The sequence below is a fragment of the Geotrypetes seraphini genome, chromosome 4 (genome assembly GCF_902459505.1).
Source record: "Geotrypetes seraphini chromosome 4, aGeoSer1.1, whole genome shotgun sequence".
Classification (NCBI taxonomy): Eukaryota; Metazoa; Chordata; class Amphibia; order Gymnophiona; family Dermophiidae; genus Geotrypetes; species Geotrypetes seraphini.
The window spans coordinates 124,849,187-124,865,823 of record NC_047087.1 but is presented as its reverse complement, the minus strand read 5'-3'; the positions used below and the strand labels follow the sequence as shown (position 1 = coordinate 124,865,823).

General features: G+C 43.3%; 1 protein-coding gene across 1 annotated transcript in view; it reads right to left on the bottom strand.

Annotated features, from left to right (window-relative positions):
- Positions 1-16,637, bottom strand: part of TBX19 (T-box transcription factor 19) — a 95,919-nt gene that overhangs the window by 59,088 nt on the left and 20,194 nt on the right. Inside the window, exon 2 of the mRNA XM_033942921.1 lies at positions 5,167-5,431. Coding sequence (XP_033798812.1) covers positions 5,167-5,431 — 265 coding nt within the window. The remainder of the gene's footprint in view (positions 1-5,166; positions 5,432-16,637) is intronic.

Sequence of the window (16,637 nt, the reverse complement as noted above, 5' to 3'; positions counted from 1 at the left end):
AGCAGGAGATATTTCATAGCATCAGCACACAGTTGGAGAATATGAAACGGTATCAGGGAGAAAAGGGTTCTTACAGAAGAAATTCTCCCTGGAGAAGTGAGGCAGGGCAATTTATCTGTTACTATGGTAATGAATCAGGAAACCTATTCTGGTTCTGCAGAAATAGGTGGAAGATCTAAGGAACTTTAATATCCAAAAGTCTGCAAGATTTGAAAGTCTGGGTAGAGAGTTAAATGGAAGCCCTGAGAGTCCAAGGAAGCTGAGCCCAGTATGGTACATCTTGTCTTCATAATTAGATCTTTTAAACAGGAAAGCAAACTCCCTTCACATTGTGATACATCACAAAAACACACTCAAATTTTATAGCAACCTGTCATCTCATATCAGCGTAAATGGGCAGGACTCAAACAAAAACCACCTTTCCTATGACAAGGCAGCATTGCAAATATAATATAATGGCAGGCCCTAGAGTACCAATATACCTCTACTGGGAAAACAGAACCAGTCAAACTGCTATAGATCCCTATGCAGAACATAACATAACATCATGCTTATAGACTGCGTAACCAGAAGTTCAATGTGGTTAACAAAAAAATTAATAATAAAATGTCATAAAAGACGCCTAGGACTATTTGGCCAAATACTTTGAGAGTTCTAAAGTGTTTGTAAGAACAAGCTCTACGTAACAGCAGTCGAAATTCTTTGTCGTAGGAAGCTGCCTGAAATGCTAATGTATGATCCAAGAATTTCTTACTTTTACAACCTTGAAGCGATGGGAAAATGAACAGGGCATGAGATCTTCTACTGTATTTGTAAGATGCTATAAGCAATCTATCAGTCATATAGATAGGAGCAGTGCCATTCACAACCTTATAGTAAAGACAACCCAACTTAAACAGTACACGAGCCTCCATCGGGAGCCAGTGTAACTCGCGTTAGAATGGTGTCACATGATCATACTTCTTCAAACTGTAGTTCAATGAAACACTTGCAAAATCAATCACCTCTGTCATATATGCAGAATAAGCAGGGTAGGATTACCGTATTTTCACGCATATAACGCGCGCGTTATACACGATTTTTACAAACCATGCATAACCTTGCGCGTTATACGCGTGAGCGCGTTTTACAAATTTTTTTTACATAGTTCCCCCCCAACGTCCGGTTCACCCCCCTGCAGGACCGCTCGCACCCCCACCCTGAAGGACTGCTCGCACGCACCCGTACCCGCAACCCCACCCCGAAGGACCGCTCGCACGCACTCCCACCTGCACCCACACCCCCACCCTGAAGGACCGCTCGCACCCCCACAGCCTCCCGACCCCCCCCCCCTCATCATGTAGAAGCTCCTACCGGTGTCCTGCTGCTTCCTCTTGGCGGTCCCGGCCCTTCTGTGAGCCCTGCGTCTGCGCTGCTTTGTCTTCCGGTGGTCCCGCCCTTTCTCTGATGTCAGAGTCGGGGTGGCCAGAGGAGAGTCGGGGCGGGCGAAAGGAGAGTTGGGCGGCGACCGGAGAGTCGGGGCAGCATGCGCGGTATATAAAATTTTTTTTACATATATTTTGGTTTCCCTTGCGCTATACCCGTGTGCGCGTTTTACACAGGTGCACGTTATCTACGTAAAAATACGGTAATCCTTCAATGGGCTCTGGCCCTGCCCCATTCCCCTGCTCCCCCCTGTACCCCAAAGGGGAGGGGGAATGAATGTGGGAAGATAGCCTAAAATACAGGCAAGGGGCAGGGGAAGATCACCCATGCAGGGTAGTAAAATCAAAGGGGAATGGGGAGCTCTGCTTCAATTAATCTCTTCCCGAGGAAGCCCTCTTGGGTGAAACTCATGTCTGAGTAGATGAGCAGTCGTTTTATGTACAACCTTATGAGCACACACCAGTCACTTTAAAGCACAATAGCAAATAAAAATTCCTGCCGGGCCACTATTTGGTTATGATGAAGGAACAAAATCAGTTACCTCCAATATAAGATAAGTGCTACCTTTTCCACTTCCATAAGTAGCCATTCTAATAACTTGTTTGTATTGGGACGGAAGAGTGTTATGATGGTCCCAAACTTGTTCTCTTAGCGGCACCGTCTGTGCAGGAGACAAAGGACACTGAGCACTTTTCACATTATAATTTATTTTTTTTAAAAAATTTAATGCTATATTTATGGACACTATTGAATATTTGAAGATATATGCTGGTATTTTGATAATGGAGTTAAAACCTAAACATTTCTCCCTTTCTACTCACCCCAAGATAGACTTCAATACTGGTTCTTCAATAGACAGACCCCCCAGCTTTCTCTCTCTCATCCCCTCTCTATTAGATCATAAAACCTTTGGCCTACTTTCACCAACTAATCTGATTATAACTCACCTTGAGTACAGATTTGGAAATCCAGCATCCACCCTTCCTACCCCACCCTCAATCGAACAGATGCCAGCATGCTTCCTCTTCTCTCCTCTACTCAAAGGCTGGACCCCTGCACTCTTTCCTTATTCCCTTCCTTTGTCAAGGTTGGACCACAGCATTCTCCTGGGCCCTTATTGTACATGGATTTTAAAAAAGTATAAGAATTCTGTAAGCCACTCTAAACATAACTTGGAAAAACGGCCAAAAAATTAAAAAGTACAGTGGTTGTTATTCAGCTGGTGGTGCTCAGTGTTTTACTAACTGCCGCTGGCATTATTCCTAGATATTCAATGCAGGTTCTGTCCAGGTTTCAGCACTGAATATCCGGTTTTGCAGAGCCAGCCTCCTACCTATTTGAGAAAATCCCTGCACAGGCCATCACATCTCTTACCAAACTCATAAATTCTGCCCTATTATCAGGCCTATTCTCCACTGAAATGGGACACATCGCATTGACCCCTTTACTGAAAAAAGCTGACCTAGACTCCTCCATACCATCCAACTACCGTCCAATAGCAAATATCCCTCTCCTCACCAAACTGCTCGAGTCTATCATATCTACCCAGCTCTCTTCCTACTTAGAAAGATTCTCCATCCTCTTAGCTTACCAATATGGCTTCAGACCCAACTTCTGCACTGAATCCCTATTGGCCTCTCTAATCTCCATGTTTACATCTCCTTGTAGTTAAGCACTATAACACTCACATGCCACATTCATATCATCCGAGTGCAGGGCTTACCTATCTCAGGGGTGGGGGTGGGAGGGGAGGACATCTTATAGTGGAACTTAGCAGGTAAACTGAATAATTACTAGACTGTTGAGTCAACATTGCCTTGACAATGAATGTTATTGTTGGGCAGACTGGATGGACCATGCAGGTCTTTATCTGCTGTCATTTACTATGCTACTGTGTTATAGAATAGAACTTAGTGCACTTACTTAGATGTGCAAAGCCCAGTTGTAGAACTGTCGTTCATGACTAACCCATATGATCTAGAGGGGTGTATTTAACATTCCAATAGTATATTGATGGATTACTTATTTAATTACTTAATTAATCATCAGGAAAAAGGCCTCAGAGTTGGAGCACTACGCGGAGTCTTTTCATCGACTAATGTTATCAGCGTAGTTTTTTTTCAGTCCTTATTTTCGCTCCATATTTCAGTCATTGGCCAAAAAAAACTGATTTTATTTATTTATATTAATTTTCTCTTTTTTTCAACTCACTTAATCTTCAGTTATGTCTTAATGTTCTATCACTTGATGTGTTCAAAATTATCTTAAGTACACCACCCCAACGGCTAAAAAAACTAACAGATACTGTAGTTACTTATCTTCATCAATAGCTTTTTCCAATTGTGCCATCTAATGAACAGCCGGAGTCATATCCGGGGCCTACATGGCTTTTGTAACCCATCAGTGTATTGCTCGAGGATCTTCCTTCCCCATGTTTTACTTCTCCCCTCCCCCCTTCCCTAAATAGAACACATGGATGACACAAAACCCCCTTAGTATTGGTTCAACCTTCTGAGACTGAAGCCCTCAGTGCTGTCTTTTCTCTGTCAGTGGAAGATAGCCATAATGAGCCCTCTCTGTGGCTGTGTGACATGCACCGGTCTCAAGAGACTTGAATGTGAATTTTTCACAAGTATCTGTTTGTGTGTGTCTTTTTCTTCTTCTTGTCTCCTCTTTCCCCAGATGATATGGCTAGGCAAGTAAAGGGACTCTCACCAGTCAGACAGCTTGAAGCAATGCTTCTAAATCTTTGTGTGCCTGTTAGCCAGATTGAATTGTGAGACCCCCCTGGAGGTGCCAAATAATGAAGCACCTATGAAAAGGCCACCCAGGCCAGCCAGGCCACCCAGGTTTTGTGACCTCATTTGTGGTTCCGACCCATAGTTTGGGATGCTCCGGATTGAAGGATGCTTCCTTGTCAGTTTACCTTTTAGCACTGGTACTTAACCAGCAGAGGCATCCCTTTCTCCCCTTCCCCCACCATCTAGTACACTCAAGCCAGATCAATTCTACACAGAGGGGAAATAAAGCGTGATTTCCTGCTTCACTGAGTTGCAGTGTCAATCCTTGTCTAGTGATCTTTGACATGAATAAAAATCATCCCAGGAAAACATTGCTCAATTTTGTCTAGATAAATTATTAACTTTTCTCAGCATAAGAGTTTTAGTCAAAATCACCACCGGCTATACAATTTTCAGCTCTGTAATAAAAATTTTCTAGCTCTCCCTTTTACAAGCTAAGGGCTTCAAAGATAAGGTCATAACTCTACCTACTTTTTCTCCAAAGCCGATTCAAACCAATATTGATAATTATTATAATTCAAAATTAAACATGGCAATTATTTCATTAAGAGCCGGCTTTTACTCAAGTATTATATGCTTGCCAACATCCCACTTACACCAACCAATGCAGGGACTAACAAAACAGCAAATACCTACAAACGATTTTCCTTTGAAACTCCTATGTAAAAAAAAATATATACAAACACAACACAAGATGACTGAAAGGCTCTGAGTGATTAAGTAAAAACATGCCATGCTTTTTTTTAACATCAGGAAGTCCATTAAAAATTTAAAAGTGGCAATTAAGAGCTGTTTATTCCTGTTTACATGTGGTCTCTGGAGAATAATTGGCTGGAGTGGGTGAAGAGGGCTTGGTAAGAATACTCTAATTGCATAAATGGACACTTGATATTTTTCTGGATCGTAAAGCACTGTGTGATAGGAAAAAGAGGCCCCAGACCTGCCCGCTTCCATTCAGCTTGTTGGTGAGTTTGACTTTGCTAAAGGAGATGGGGGCCTTCATCCAGTGCGCCCCAAAGTTGGGTGAATCTGGGTGGATGTAGACACAGCTGTGGCTAGGAGGCTCTGGTTTCCCAGCTGGCGCCCATTCTCCATTCACGTACTTCCAGCGGTGGCTGTCAGCAGGAGCGAAGTCCAGCAAAAAGGAGTACATGGCGTTTGGATCCAAGCCAGAAACACTGATTTTTAGGACTGGGAACATCCTCCTGTAGTAGGGGAAAGGGGTGAGGACAGAAGAGAAATGGAGAAGAATCTTTCAATGAAATCTAGCTTAAGGGATCATAATTGCAGCAAATTGCCAACATACTTCATGTGGAGATGACGACCCAGTCCCAGATTTACCCCCAATGCATCTGGCTTCTCTAAGAAAAAGCAGAATACAAACTCATAAATATATGTCAAGGAATGTTTTGACAACTCTAATGACCCAGCTTTCGTAGGGTTACCATATGGCTCTAAAAGGGGGGGATGGATTGAGACATCCAGGTTTTACTTCCATTGTTTTCAATGAAAGTAAGACCCAGATGTCTCTATCTGTCCTTCATACTTCCATTGCTTTCAGTGAAAGTAAAACCCAGATGCCTCATTCCGTCCTTTTTTTTCTTTTAGCCATATGGTAACCCTAAGCTTTCTATCAATGAGGCCCTTTCTATTGTATCTTGGCATAATTCAGTGGACAACTTATTTCAATATGGATTCACCCCAAACAGATAAAGATTTATGAACTTGCTTGAGATCTGACCAGCAAAACTTCATTAAACAGTACAGAAAACTGTATATTTCATCATTACATCACCAAAATGTGTCCTTTGCTTAAATCCTTATCCATCAAACTCTCATTACTTCCCACCTCTCACCATCTCCCAGGTTGAGCTATTAAAATGGACCACAGATCTTCATATTCATAGTGAAACTGTATACAATGTCGGACCCATAGGGGTTTCCTCTTTCTTTTTTTGAAATACAAAGTCTGTGTCCTATCATCTGAGTTTTAAAAAAATGAGAAGTTTGGCCAATATAAGTCAATTCACAATAAATAACTCCCTTAGACTTCTATGTGGTGTTACACTTAATTGTAAAGTCCTTATCCTCGGTTTTCACAGTAGATCCTTCATTTGTAATGGAGCAAATAGAGCAGTGCCATCATTTTTTATGACCCCCATAAACCTCAGAAGTCATTTAAAATACAAAGATGGTCAGTCAGATTTTTATTATGAGAATAAGTGACCATATATTGAACATTAAACTACAGCAGCCTGCTTCTACAGGATTCCCACTAAACTATCTCTCCTTTAATCTGTTCAAAATTATGCTGCACAACTTATCCCAATCCCTCTCATAGGCGTCAGAATGGGGGGGGGGGAGAGCCACAGGTGCCTTGGCACCCCCAAAAATCCTCAGGGGGAGGAGACCATCAATAACTCCCCACTCCCAACACGCTACTGCTTCTGGTCTGCAGAGGCAAAAACAAATCAATAAACTTTGTAGGACAGCACTGTTCAAGCTCAAGCCTGCCGACCCTGCTTCAGAATAGGAAATGATGTCAGAGGGAGCAGGGCCAGCAGCCGCGAGCATGAACAGTGAGGCCCTGCAAAGTATTTTTCTTTGTTTTTGCCTCTGCACTCCAACAGCAGCAGCTGCAGGGTTAGGAGTGTTAGGAGGAGAGATGGGGTAGACACCGGATGGAGGGGGAGAAAGAGATGCTGGAGAGAGGGAGAAAGAGAAGGGCAGATGCCAAATGGAGGTGGAGTGAAAAAAAATGCTAGCAGAAAGGGAGAAGAAGGGGCAGATGCTGAATGAGGCAGAGAGAGGGGGCAGGTGCTAGATTGAAAGGGGGGATGGAGGGGACAAATGCTAGATAGAATGGGGAAAGAGGGAGCAGACCCTGAATGATATGGGGGAAGAAAGAAGGCAGATGCTGGATAAGGGTGAGGACAGAGGACAGACACCAGATGGAGAGGGGAGAGGGAACAAACACTGTATAGAAAGGAGGAAGAGCAAAGCAGATGCTGGATGACTTGGGGGGGATGCAGACACTGGATGAAATTGGGGAGAGAGTAGGGCCAGATGCTGGATGAGGGGGGGGGGGGAGGGTGAGGGATGTCAGAGAGAAAGATGACAAGCTCTGGGTGGAAATGGGGAGAGAGAGAGGGGCCAGATATTGAATAGAAGGGAGCAGAGAAAGAGGGACATAGGTATGTCTAAAAAAAATTGCAGTAATCAAGACCTGATAAGACTACTGTCTGCAGGACAATCTTAAAAGTACTGCCTGACAAGTACGGTGGAAGGGGATGAGAGAGGGGGCAGTTACTGGATGGAAAGGGAGCAGAGAAAAGGGGATGGAAGTAGGGAGAGAGAGGGTGCAGAGAAAAAGGGATGGAAGTAGGGAGAAGAGGGTGCAGAAAAAGAGGGCAGATGCTGTATGGAGAGGAGTGCAGATTAAAAGGGTAGATGCTAGACATAAGAGGGGAGAAAGACGGCACACACTGGAAGGAAGGGGAAAGAAAGAGGGCATACACTGGGAGGAAGAGGGAGAGGGGCAAATGCTTCATGGGGAGGAAAACAAAGAGGATAGAGTTATTGAGAGACTGGGAAGAGGGAGTGAGATAGGAGAGCCAGGGTAAGGGAAAAAAGGATAGCAAACCATAGGTAGATGTAGTAAAAAAAAAGGACTGTATAGTAGAAAATAATTAAATCTGTACAGAGGCATAAAAATAAATTGAAGAAAGCTGAGTGAAAAAGGAGAAGAAAGAAGAGAAAATTTGATGGGAAATCTTGGCAAGAGAGTTAAGAGGAAAGAAGAAAACAAGGAAAGGAAAAACCAGAGTCTGGGACCAACATATTTAGAAAAAGTAAATGACCAGTCAACAAAGGTAGGAAAAATGAATTTTATTTTTAGTTTAGGATAAAGTAGTGTGGTAACCGTATTAAAATACTTTAATAAATAATGAAAATGGAAATAAGATGATATCTTTTTATTGAACAATAGGAGACTCATGAACAAACTTGAAGGGCTGAAGTTAAGACCCAAAGTGGAGAACTGCATTAGAAACTGGTTGACAGACAGACGCCAGAGGGTGGTGGTTAATGGAAGTCATTCGGAGGAAGGAAAGGTGAGTATGGGAGTCCCTCAGGGTTCAGTGCTGGGGGCCGATCCTGTTCAATATGTTTGTGAGTGACATTGCTGAAGGGTTAGAAGGAAAAGTGTGCCTTTTTACAGATGATACCAATATTTGTAACAGAGTAGACACTGAGGAGGGAGTGGAAAACATGAAAAAGGATCTACAAAAGTTAGAGGAATGGTCTAATATCTGGCAACTAAAATTCAATGCAAAGAAATGCAGAGTAATGCATTTGGGGATTAATAATCAGAAGGAACCGTATATGCTGGGAGGTGAGAAGCTGATATGCACGGAGGGGGAGAGGAACCTTGGGGTGATAGTGTCCAAAGATCTACAGGCGAAAAAACAGTATGACAAAGCGATGGCTGCTGCCAGGAGGATGCTGGGCTGTGTAGAGAGGTGTAGCCAGTAGAAGGAAGAAGGTGTTGATGCCCCTGTACAGGTCATTGGTAAGGCCCCACTTGGAGCATTGTGTTCAGTTTTGGAGACCGTATCTGGTGAAGGATGTAAGAACACTTGAAGCGGTCCAGAGTAGGGTGACAAAAATGATAGGAGGCTTGCGCCAGAAGACATATGAAAAGAGGCTGGAAGCCTTGAATATGTATATCCTAGAGGAAAGGAGGGACAGGGGGGATATGATTCAGACCTTATTAACGTAGAACAAAATTTTTTCCAGAGAAAGGAAAATGGTAACACCAGAGGACATAATTTGAGGTGGTAGATTCAAGAGCAATATTAGGAAATTCTACTTTACGGAGATGGTGGTGGATGCCTGGAATGCGCTCCCGAGAGAGGTGGTGGAGAAGAAAACGGTGACGGAGTTTAAAGGAGCATGGGATGAACACAGAGGATCTAGAATCAGAAAATAATATTAAATATTGAACTAAGGCCAGTACTGGGCAGACTTGCACGGTCTATATATGGCCATTTGGGGAAGTATGGTCTGGAGAGGGCTACAATGGCTGGGAGGGTGTAGATGGGTGGAGTAGGTTTTGACGGAGATTTCGACAGTAGGAATCCAAGCACAGTGCAGGGTAGAGCTTTGGATTCTTGCCCAGAAATGGTGACGGGACAAAAGCACGCGAGACACCAGCGCGCTGACAATCGAACGCAGACAATTTGGCGCAAGACACCAGGGCACCGTGGGAAAACTTACTTTTAAAGAGCTCTGACGGGGGGTGTGGGGGGAATCCCCCATTTTACTTCATACTGTTCGCGTTGCCATTGGGGTTGTGTGGGGGGTGCCACCCCCCACATTATACAGAAAACTGAATTTTTCCTGAAAAAATCAGAAAAAGTTCCGTTTTCTTTATAATGGAGGGTTCCAACTCCCCAACCTCCCCAACGGCAGCGCAAACATTATGAAGTAAAGGGGGGGTTCCCCACTCACACCCCGCTTCTATAAAAGTAAGTTTTACCACGGCGCTCTGGTGCTTTGCGCCAAATTGTCTGCGCTTGATTGTCGGCACGCTGGTGTCTCACACGCGAATGACTATGAACCCCAGAAATAACTAAGAAGAAAAAATTTAAAAAAATTTAAATTGAATCAGGTTGGGCATACTGAATGGACTATTTGGGTCTTTATCTGCCATCATCTACTATGTTACTATGTAATACATTTTTGATTAATGTTTGGAGATCAAACCCTCCTTCCTCATGTCGGAATAGAATACCTAAGGTGACCATACATCCCGTTTTGAACGGGACAGTCCTGTTTTCGGATCCCCTGTTCCGTTGTCCCCACACACAGCTTCGGGACGCCAAAATGTCCCGTTTTCAGGGAGGAAATAGCGGAACTACTGCAGCAAATTTGCAATCTATCCCTGAAAACAGGCGTGATCCCGGAGGACTGGAAGATAGCCAATGTTACGCCCATCTTTAAAAAGGGATCAAAAGGTGACCCAGGAAATTACAGACCAGTGAGTCTGACCTCGGTACCGGGGAAAATGGCAGAAACACTGATAAAAGAAAAAATTGATGAACATTTTGAAAGAAACAAACTTCTGATAACCAGCCAACACGGTTTCTGCAAGGGAAGATCTTGCCTAACTAACTTATTGCACTTCTTCGAAGGAATTAACAAACGGATGGACAATGGAGACCCCAAAGACATCATATATCTTGATTTCCAAAAAGCCTTTGACAAGGTGCCCCATGAACGCCTACTCCGGAAACTGAAGAACCATGGGGTGGAAGGAGATGTACATAGATGGATCAGAAGCTGGTTGGCGGGTAGGAGACAGAGGGTGGGAGTGAAGGGCCACTACTCGGACTGGAGGAAGGTCACGAGTGGGGTCCCGCAGGGCTCAGTACTAGGGCCGCTGCTATTTAATGTATTCATAAATGATCTGGAAACAGGGACGAAGTGTGAGATAATAAAATTTGCAGATGACACTAAACTATTTAGTAGAGCTCGGACTAAAGAAGACTGTGAAAAACTGCAAAGGGACTTGAACAAACTAGGGGAATGGGCAACGAGATGGCAGATGAAGTTCAATGTTGAGAAATGTAAAGTATTACATGTGGGAAACAGAAACCCGAGGTACAACTATACGATGGGAGGGATGTTTTTAAATGAGAGTACCCAAGAAAGAGACCTGGGGGTGATGGTGGACTTGACAATGAAGCCGTCGGCACAGTGTACAGCGGCTGCTAAGAAGGCAAATAGAATGCTAGGCATCATCAAAAAGGGTATTACAACCAGAACGAAAGAAGTTATCTTGCCATTGTATCGAGCAATGGTGCGTCCGCATCTGGAGTACTGCATCCAATATTGGTCGCCGTACCTTAAGAAGGATATGGCGATACTCGAGAGGGTTCAGAGGAGAGCGACACGTCTGATAAAAGGGATGGAAAACCTTTCATACGCTGAGAGATTGGAAAAGCTGGGACTTTTTTCCCTGGAGAAGAGAAGACTTAGAGGAGATATGATAGAGACTTACAAGATCATGAAGGGCATAGAGAGAGTAGAGAGGGACAGATTCTTCACACTTTCAAAAAATAAAAGAACAAGAGGGCATTCAGAAAAGTTGAAAGGGGACAGATTCAGAACGAATGCTAGGAAGTTCTTCTTTACCCAGCGTGTGGTGGACACCTGGAATGCGCTTCCAGAGGGCGTGATAGGGCAGAGTACGGTACTGGGGTTCAAGAGGGAATTGGACAACTTTCTGCTGGAAAAGGGAATAGAGGGGTATAGATAGAGGATTACTGCACAGGTCCTGGACCTGTTGGGCCGCCGCGTGAGCGGACTGCTGGGCACGATGGACCTCAGGTCTGACCCAGTAGAGGCATTTCTTATGTTCTTATGTTCTTACAGCGTCCCGAAGCTGTGCACGGGGACAATGGGACAGGCAATCGCTTCCTGTCCCTCCCCTGCTGCACCAAAAAAAAACATACAAAAGCCTCCCTCCAGGCCCGATTTAAACTTCCCCCTCAGGTCCACCACCGCTGCTCCTCTGCTTACCTCCCTGTCACACTCGGAACCTTCTTCCCGACGTCAATTCTGACATCAGAGAGGACGTTCCGGGCCAGCGAATCGCTGCCTGGCTGGTCCGGAACGTCCTCTCCGACGTCAGAATTGATGTCGGGAAGAAGGCTTCTGGGCGTGATTAGCGGGAGGTAAGCAGAGGAGCACCAGCGGTGGACCGGGGGGGGGGGAAGTTTAAATCGGGCCTGGAGGGAGGCTTTTGTTTTCCGCGGTGGGGGGGGAGGAGGTAGGCAGGCAGGCAGCTGGATATTAATAGATGTCCCGTTTTGATGAAAAAAATAGTCACGTTAAGTATATGGTAACCTTAAAATCCAACTTATCTTTATCAAAGAGCAATTAGCAGGTAAAAGAAGTACTTAGAGAGAGCTAACTAACTCAGTAACCAGCTATCAGATAATCAACCATATAAAATCAATTCCTTTTTTTTTTCCCTTCCTCCTTTTCCCTTTTTTTTTCTCTCTTTTTCGGTGTGTGACCTCTCCAGCAAAAAGAACCTGCAAAGGCTTGGACTCAGTTGGCCCTTCAGGAAGTGGCTCAGCAATTGTGTCAATGTTATCTCCTGAACATCCAACTGCCACATAACTATATGAGCCTTTAGTGAACATACTGCTGTGCCATTTGGTTCTCAGAATATTTATGGGTGGTGGAATCTTTGGATTTCCTGTGAAGAGTCGAAGGACCTCAGTTAATGAAATCACTTTCAGCATCTGTCAGTGTTTCCATGAATTCAGCCTCATTCCCAGGAAGAAAACCACATAGAACATGGCCATACTGTTGTGGTAGCTCAAAGACAATAAAACCAATGAGCTTTTTGAATCAGACCTTCTGTAAATCAGGCCCTGCATCAACAAACGAAGATTCATCCTCCCAAATGAGTTTTATCAAGTGACGGTCTGGTTCCCAGAACGGCTTCTCAAACTCAAGGATTATTTTGTTGTTTGTCCCAAATCCCATCTTTCTAATGGCTTGAACTTTATTGGAAGGTAGTGGGGGTGGAAGAAAGTGTTACAATGTTCTTTCAAGTAGCCCAGTGACACAGTGAAAATCACATGATCTGCCGTAAAAATTTCTCCATTATCACACTCAACCTTGACTGGAAATGTCCGTTCTTGCAGTGTTTGCCCTCTAAAACAGCTTTTCCAATGTATGGTTTTTACAGGTTTGTTCAGAAAAACAATGTCTTTTGGGAGGGATTTCAGTATATGTTCAATAAGGCTTTCATACCCACCTGGGGATATACAATCCAGACCTGGAAGTATTTTATATTCTCCAACTGGGCTAAGCCCAACCAGGTCCATGCTATGGATCCCACTAATGCAGCATTTCAGTTTCATTAGGGTGTTAAGAATTGCCAGCTTCAGTTTTTTAGATATTTTATCACCTGCCCATTCCTGAGCATAGTGAGCAATCTCGTTCTTTATGTATGCACCAACACTAGCAGCAAGGTCATAGTCTCTGTGAAAAACCTCACGAGTCTGGTCAAATAGAGTGCTATAGAAAATAGTCATAGATTCCACTAATTCAGGATCAACAACCTTTCCTGAATTGGAATAAAAAGTAAATGGAAAAGTTGGGTGTCCTCCAACTTCTACCTGTTGGTTTTCTTTAGACAGTGCTTCTTCATCCAGCAAATCATATGAAGTGAGCCATCTGGATTCTGCCCCCGCTGCACCCCATTGCCTCTAGGATATATCAGTTTTGGAAGCCGTGCTGATAGAGATGCTGAGCAGCGCTGATGCCCGCTATCCTGCTGGCTACGATAAGGACCTCCAGGTCAGGCCCAAAAATGGAGCTGCTGTTGCCGGACGGGAGAGCCATAAGTGCTGTTCTTCAACTGGAGACCATTAGCAGATTCGAGATGCCCTCCTCCCAAGTGATAGCAATCTCCCCAAGCCGGAAGACAACGTGTGCTCAGCACACTCTCTAAAAGCGATGATTCGCAATACCTCAGGCAGGGAGGAGGGAGGGAAAGGCGGGGGAAGGCCGAGAAAGAAGGAACAGAGAGTCCCGCCTTCCCCACACAGATATAGAAAACATGGGAAGCTGACCGTAACTTGGAAAAACCCCTAAAAACTAGTTACGCTAGCAAGTCTGTGTTCAGTGCAACTCCTGCATCATAGTTCTGTCCTCGAGCAAATCTCAGCCCAGATGTGAACATTCTACAATTAGAGCACCAGAACATTAAAGAGGGAGGTTCTTCCTTATGAAAGCTTCGCTCCTATTGGTAGGAGTACACCAGTCTCCCTGATTCCCCATTAAACGACTCCAAATCAAATAAATAATTCCCAATAGAAATAAAATCAAATCGAACAACAAAAGATATCAAAAACAATTCAATATCCTACCAAAACATAACCTAGAAAATATTGTGGGATTGCTTATACTTGAAGGTATAAATATAACAGCAGGTTAACTGCCTCACCAAATGTCAGATCACTCACAGTTAAATATCCATACGATGTTATTGCTGATCAATAAATTCATCAAGTTTCTTTGGATCCCAATACTGAATTGTGTTATTATTGAATGTAACCCTCATGACTGCGGGATAAAATAACCCTTATTTTGCTCCTAAATCCTTGAACCTCCCATAAAGATCCAAAAACTGCTTTCTGACAGCAGCTGTCTGCCTGCCAAAATCTGGAAGGAAGTGAAATTTTTTATATTTCCAAATCACTGATTTTTTTCTGTTTAGCAGCCTCAAAAATCTGCATTGCATGTTTAAAATGCAGTACTTTAATTAACATTGGTCTTGGTCCCTTCTGATTGCTCTGGATCCTAGAAGGCACCCTGTGTACTCTCTCAATTTCAAACGGCTCCATAAAATGAAGGGATAAAACTTCAGGGATGAGAGTGGTAAGGAATGCCACAGGATTTTTCCCTTCCAATCCCTCCGGGATTCCTAAAATCCAGACTTTATTCCTTCTGCTTCTGTTCTCCATCTCCTCCAGATCAGCAGACATCTGTGCAATAAGTTTGTGATCCAAATGGCTCTGACAAGCTACCTCCTCTACTGCCACAATCCTCTGCTCCAATTGTTCAACCTGAGCATTGCTCACTGCCATTTGCTGAGATAGGTTAGCAACCTCACTTTGAAGACCATTTAATTTAGATGTAGTCTCCTTGAGCAGTTCTTTTATTATCTGGAGATCAGCTGTTACTTGCTCCATAAGTTCATTTGATTTCTTAGGCAAAGGAATCTTAGAAGGTATATTTATTGTTAATTTGTTTGGACATATTGTCACACTTATTGTAAGTTCGAAAATGAATAAGAATTAAAAAAAAAAAAAAAAGAAGGTATAGGGGAATCAGCTTTCATTCTTTTGGCATTTCCCCTGAAGTAAAAGCAGCATCCACCTTATTTTGCTTTCCTGAAGCCATACCTAAGATTTAGTGAAGCAATACTTAAAAAAAGAGAAAAGGATGTATTTTAATCCTCCAGAATGTTCAAGTGTGTGAAGTAGGAAAGAGCAGTGAGATTATGCTGCCATCTTCACTCTTGGCCAAGCTCTGCCCTCTGTGATTTTCAATTTTTAACTGGGAGCTTCTTTTTGAAATCCTAGCTTCTATAAGTACCAGTTGCTTCTGGAGAAGGAGGAGAGAGGGAAAGGACAAGGTAATAACCAACTAATTACATTATTTAAGCAGGGGTCAACGACTCCAGTCCTTGAGCCAAACAGCCCGGCTTTCAGCATAGGCAGAGTGAATAGTCATGAAATCCATTTACATGCTTTTGATTTAATAACAGATTAACTTTCATATCTTGACTCACATGAAATCCAAACATGGTTGTGTCTGTCGTGTGACTGAATTGCCTATTGTTCATATACTGTAGACCAGTATATGAACAATCAAACTCAAATCATATAAGGGGCCAAAATCTAAAATGCAGGCTAAGTTGTGGGCTGGATTTTTTATTAAGATACTTGCCCCCTCCTTTGCTGATGCGTAGTGTTGGCCCCAGCGCCGGTGGTGTCTCTGATGCTCACAGGACTCCTGTGAACGCCGGATCAATCGCTGACGCGGGCGCCAAAAACCCACACTGCTCGCCAGCAAAGGAGGGGGTTAGTCTTAGTAGAAGTATAGGGATGCAACCTCTCCAACCCCATGCTGGCTACAAAATAAATTAAAAAGACTATTCAAGTTTATTAAAAAAATTTTTAAACTGCTTAATCAGGTTTCTAAGTGGTGTACAATATAAAAATTACATAAAAACAATTTAGAAATTAGGTATACTAAACAATACCAACATAGGGCCTAGTTCATGCTTGCTTTCTAACACCAGCTCTGGCAGGATACATATTTCAAATCTGACATATTGTAATCACAAAATAGAAAATAAAATTATTTTTTCTACCTTTTGTTGTCTGATCATTTTGCTTTTGGTCTCAGTCTATCTTCTAATTCTCTTTCCAGTGTCTGCTGTCTATTATTTTTTCTCTTCTTGTCTCTTGCTCCAGTCCCTGTCTCCAACATATTGATTTTTCCCTTTCAACTTTTCTGCCTCTCCCACTCAAATCTTGCCCTCTTTCTCATCCTTCTCCTTTTTAAATTTTCAGCTACCTATCAGTTTTCCATCTTCTCTTATTCTGTAGCTCTCCTATTTCACATCTCACTCCTTTCCCAGCCTCCCATTTCCTTCTATCTCTCCTCCTCTCTCCTCTTGGTCCATCATTTTGCTCCGTCTCTTTTCTGTTGTTCTTCTTCCCTCCCACCTTGATGCTGAACAATGAGATGGAAGGAAAAAAAAAAAAAGAGATGCTGCATCTCTCTCTCCCTTCCATCCCCAGACCTAACATTTCT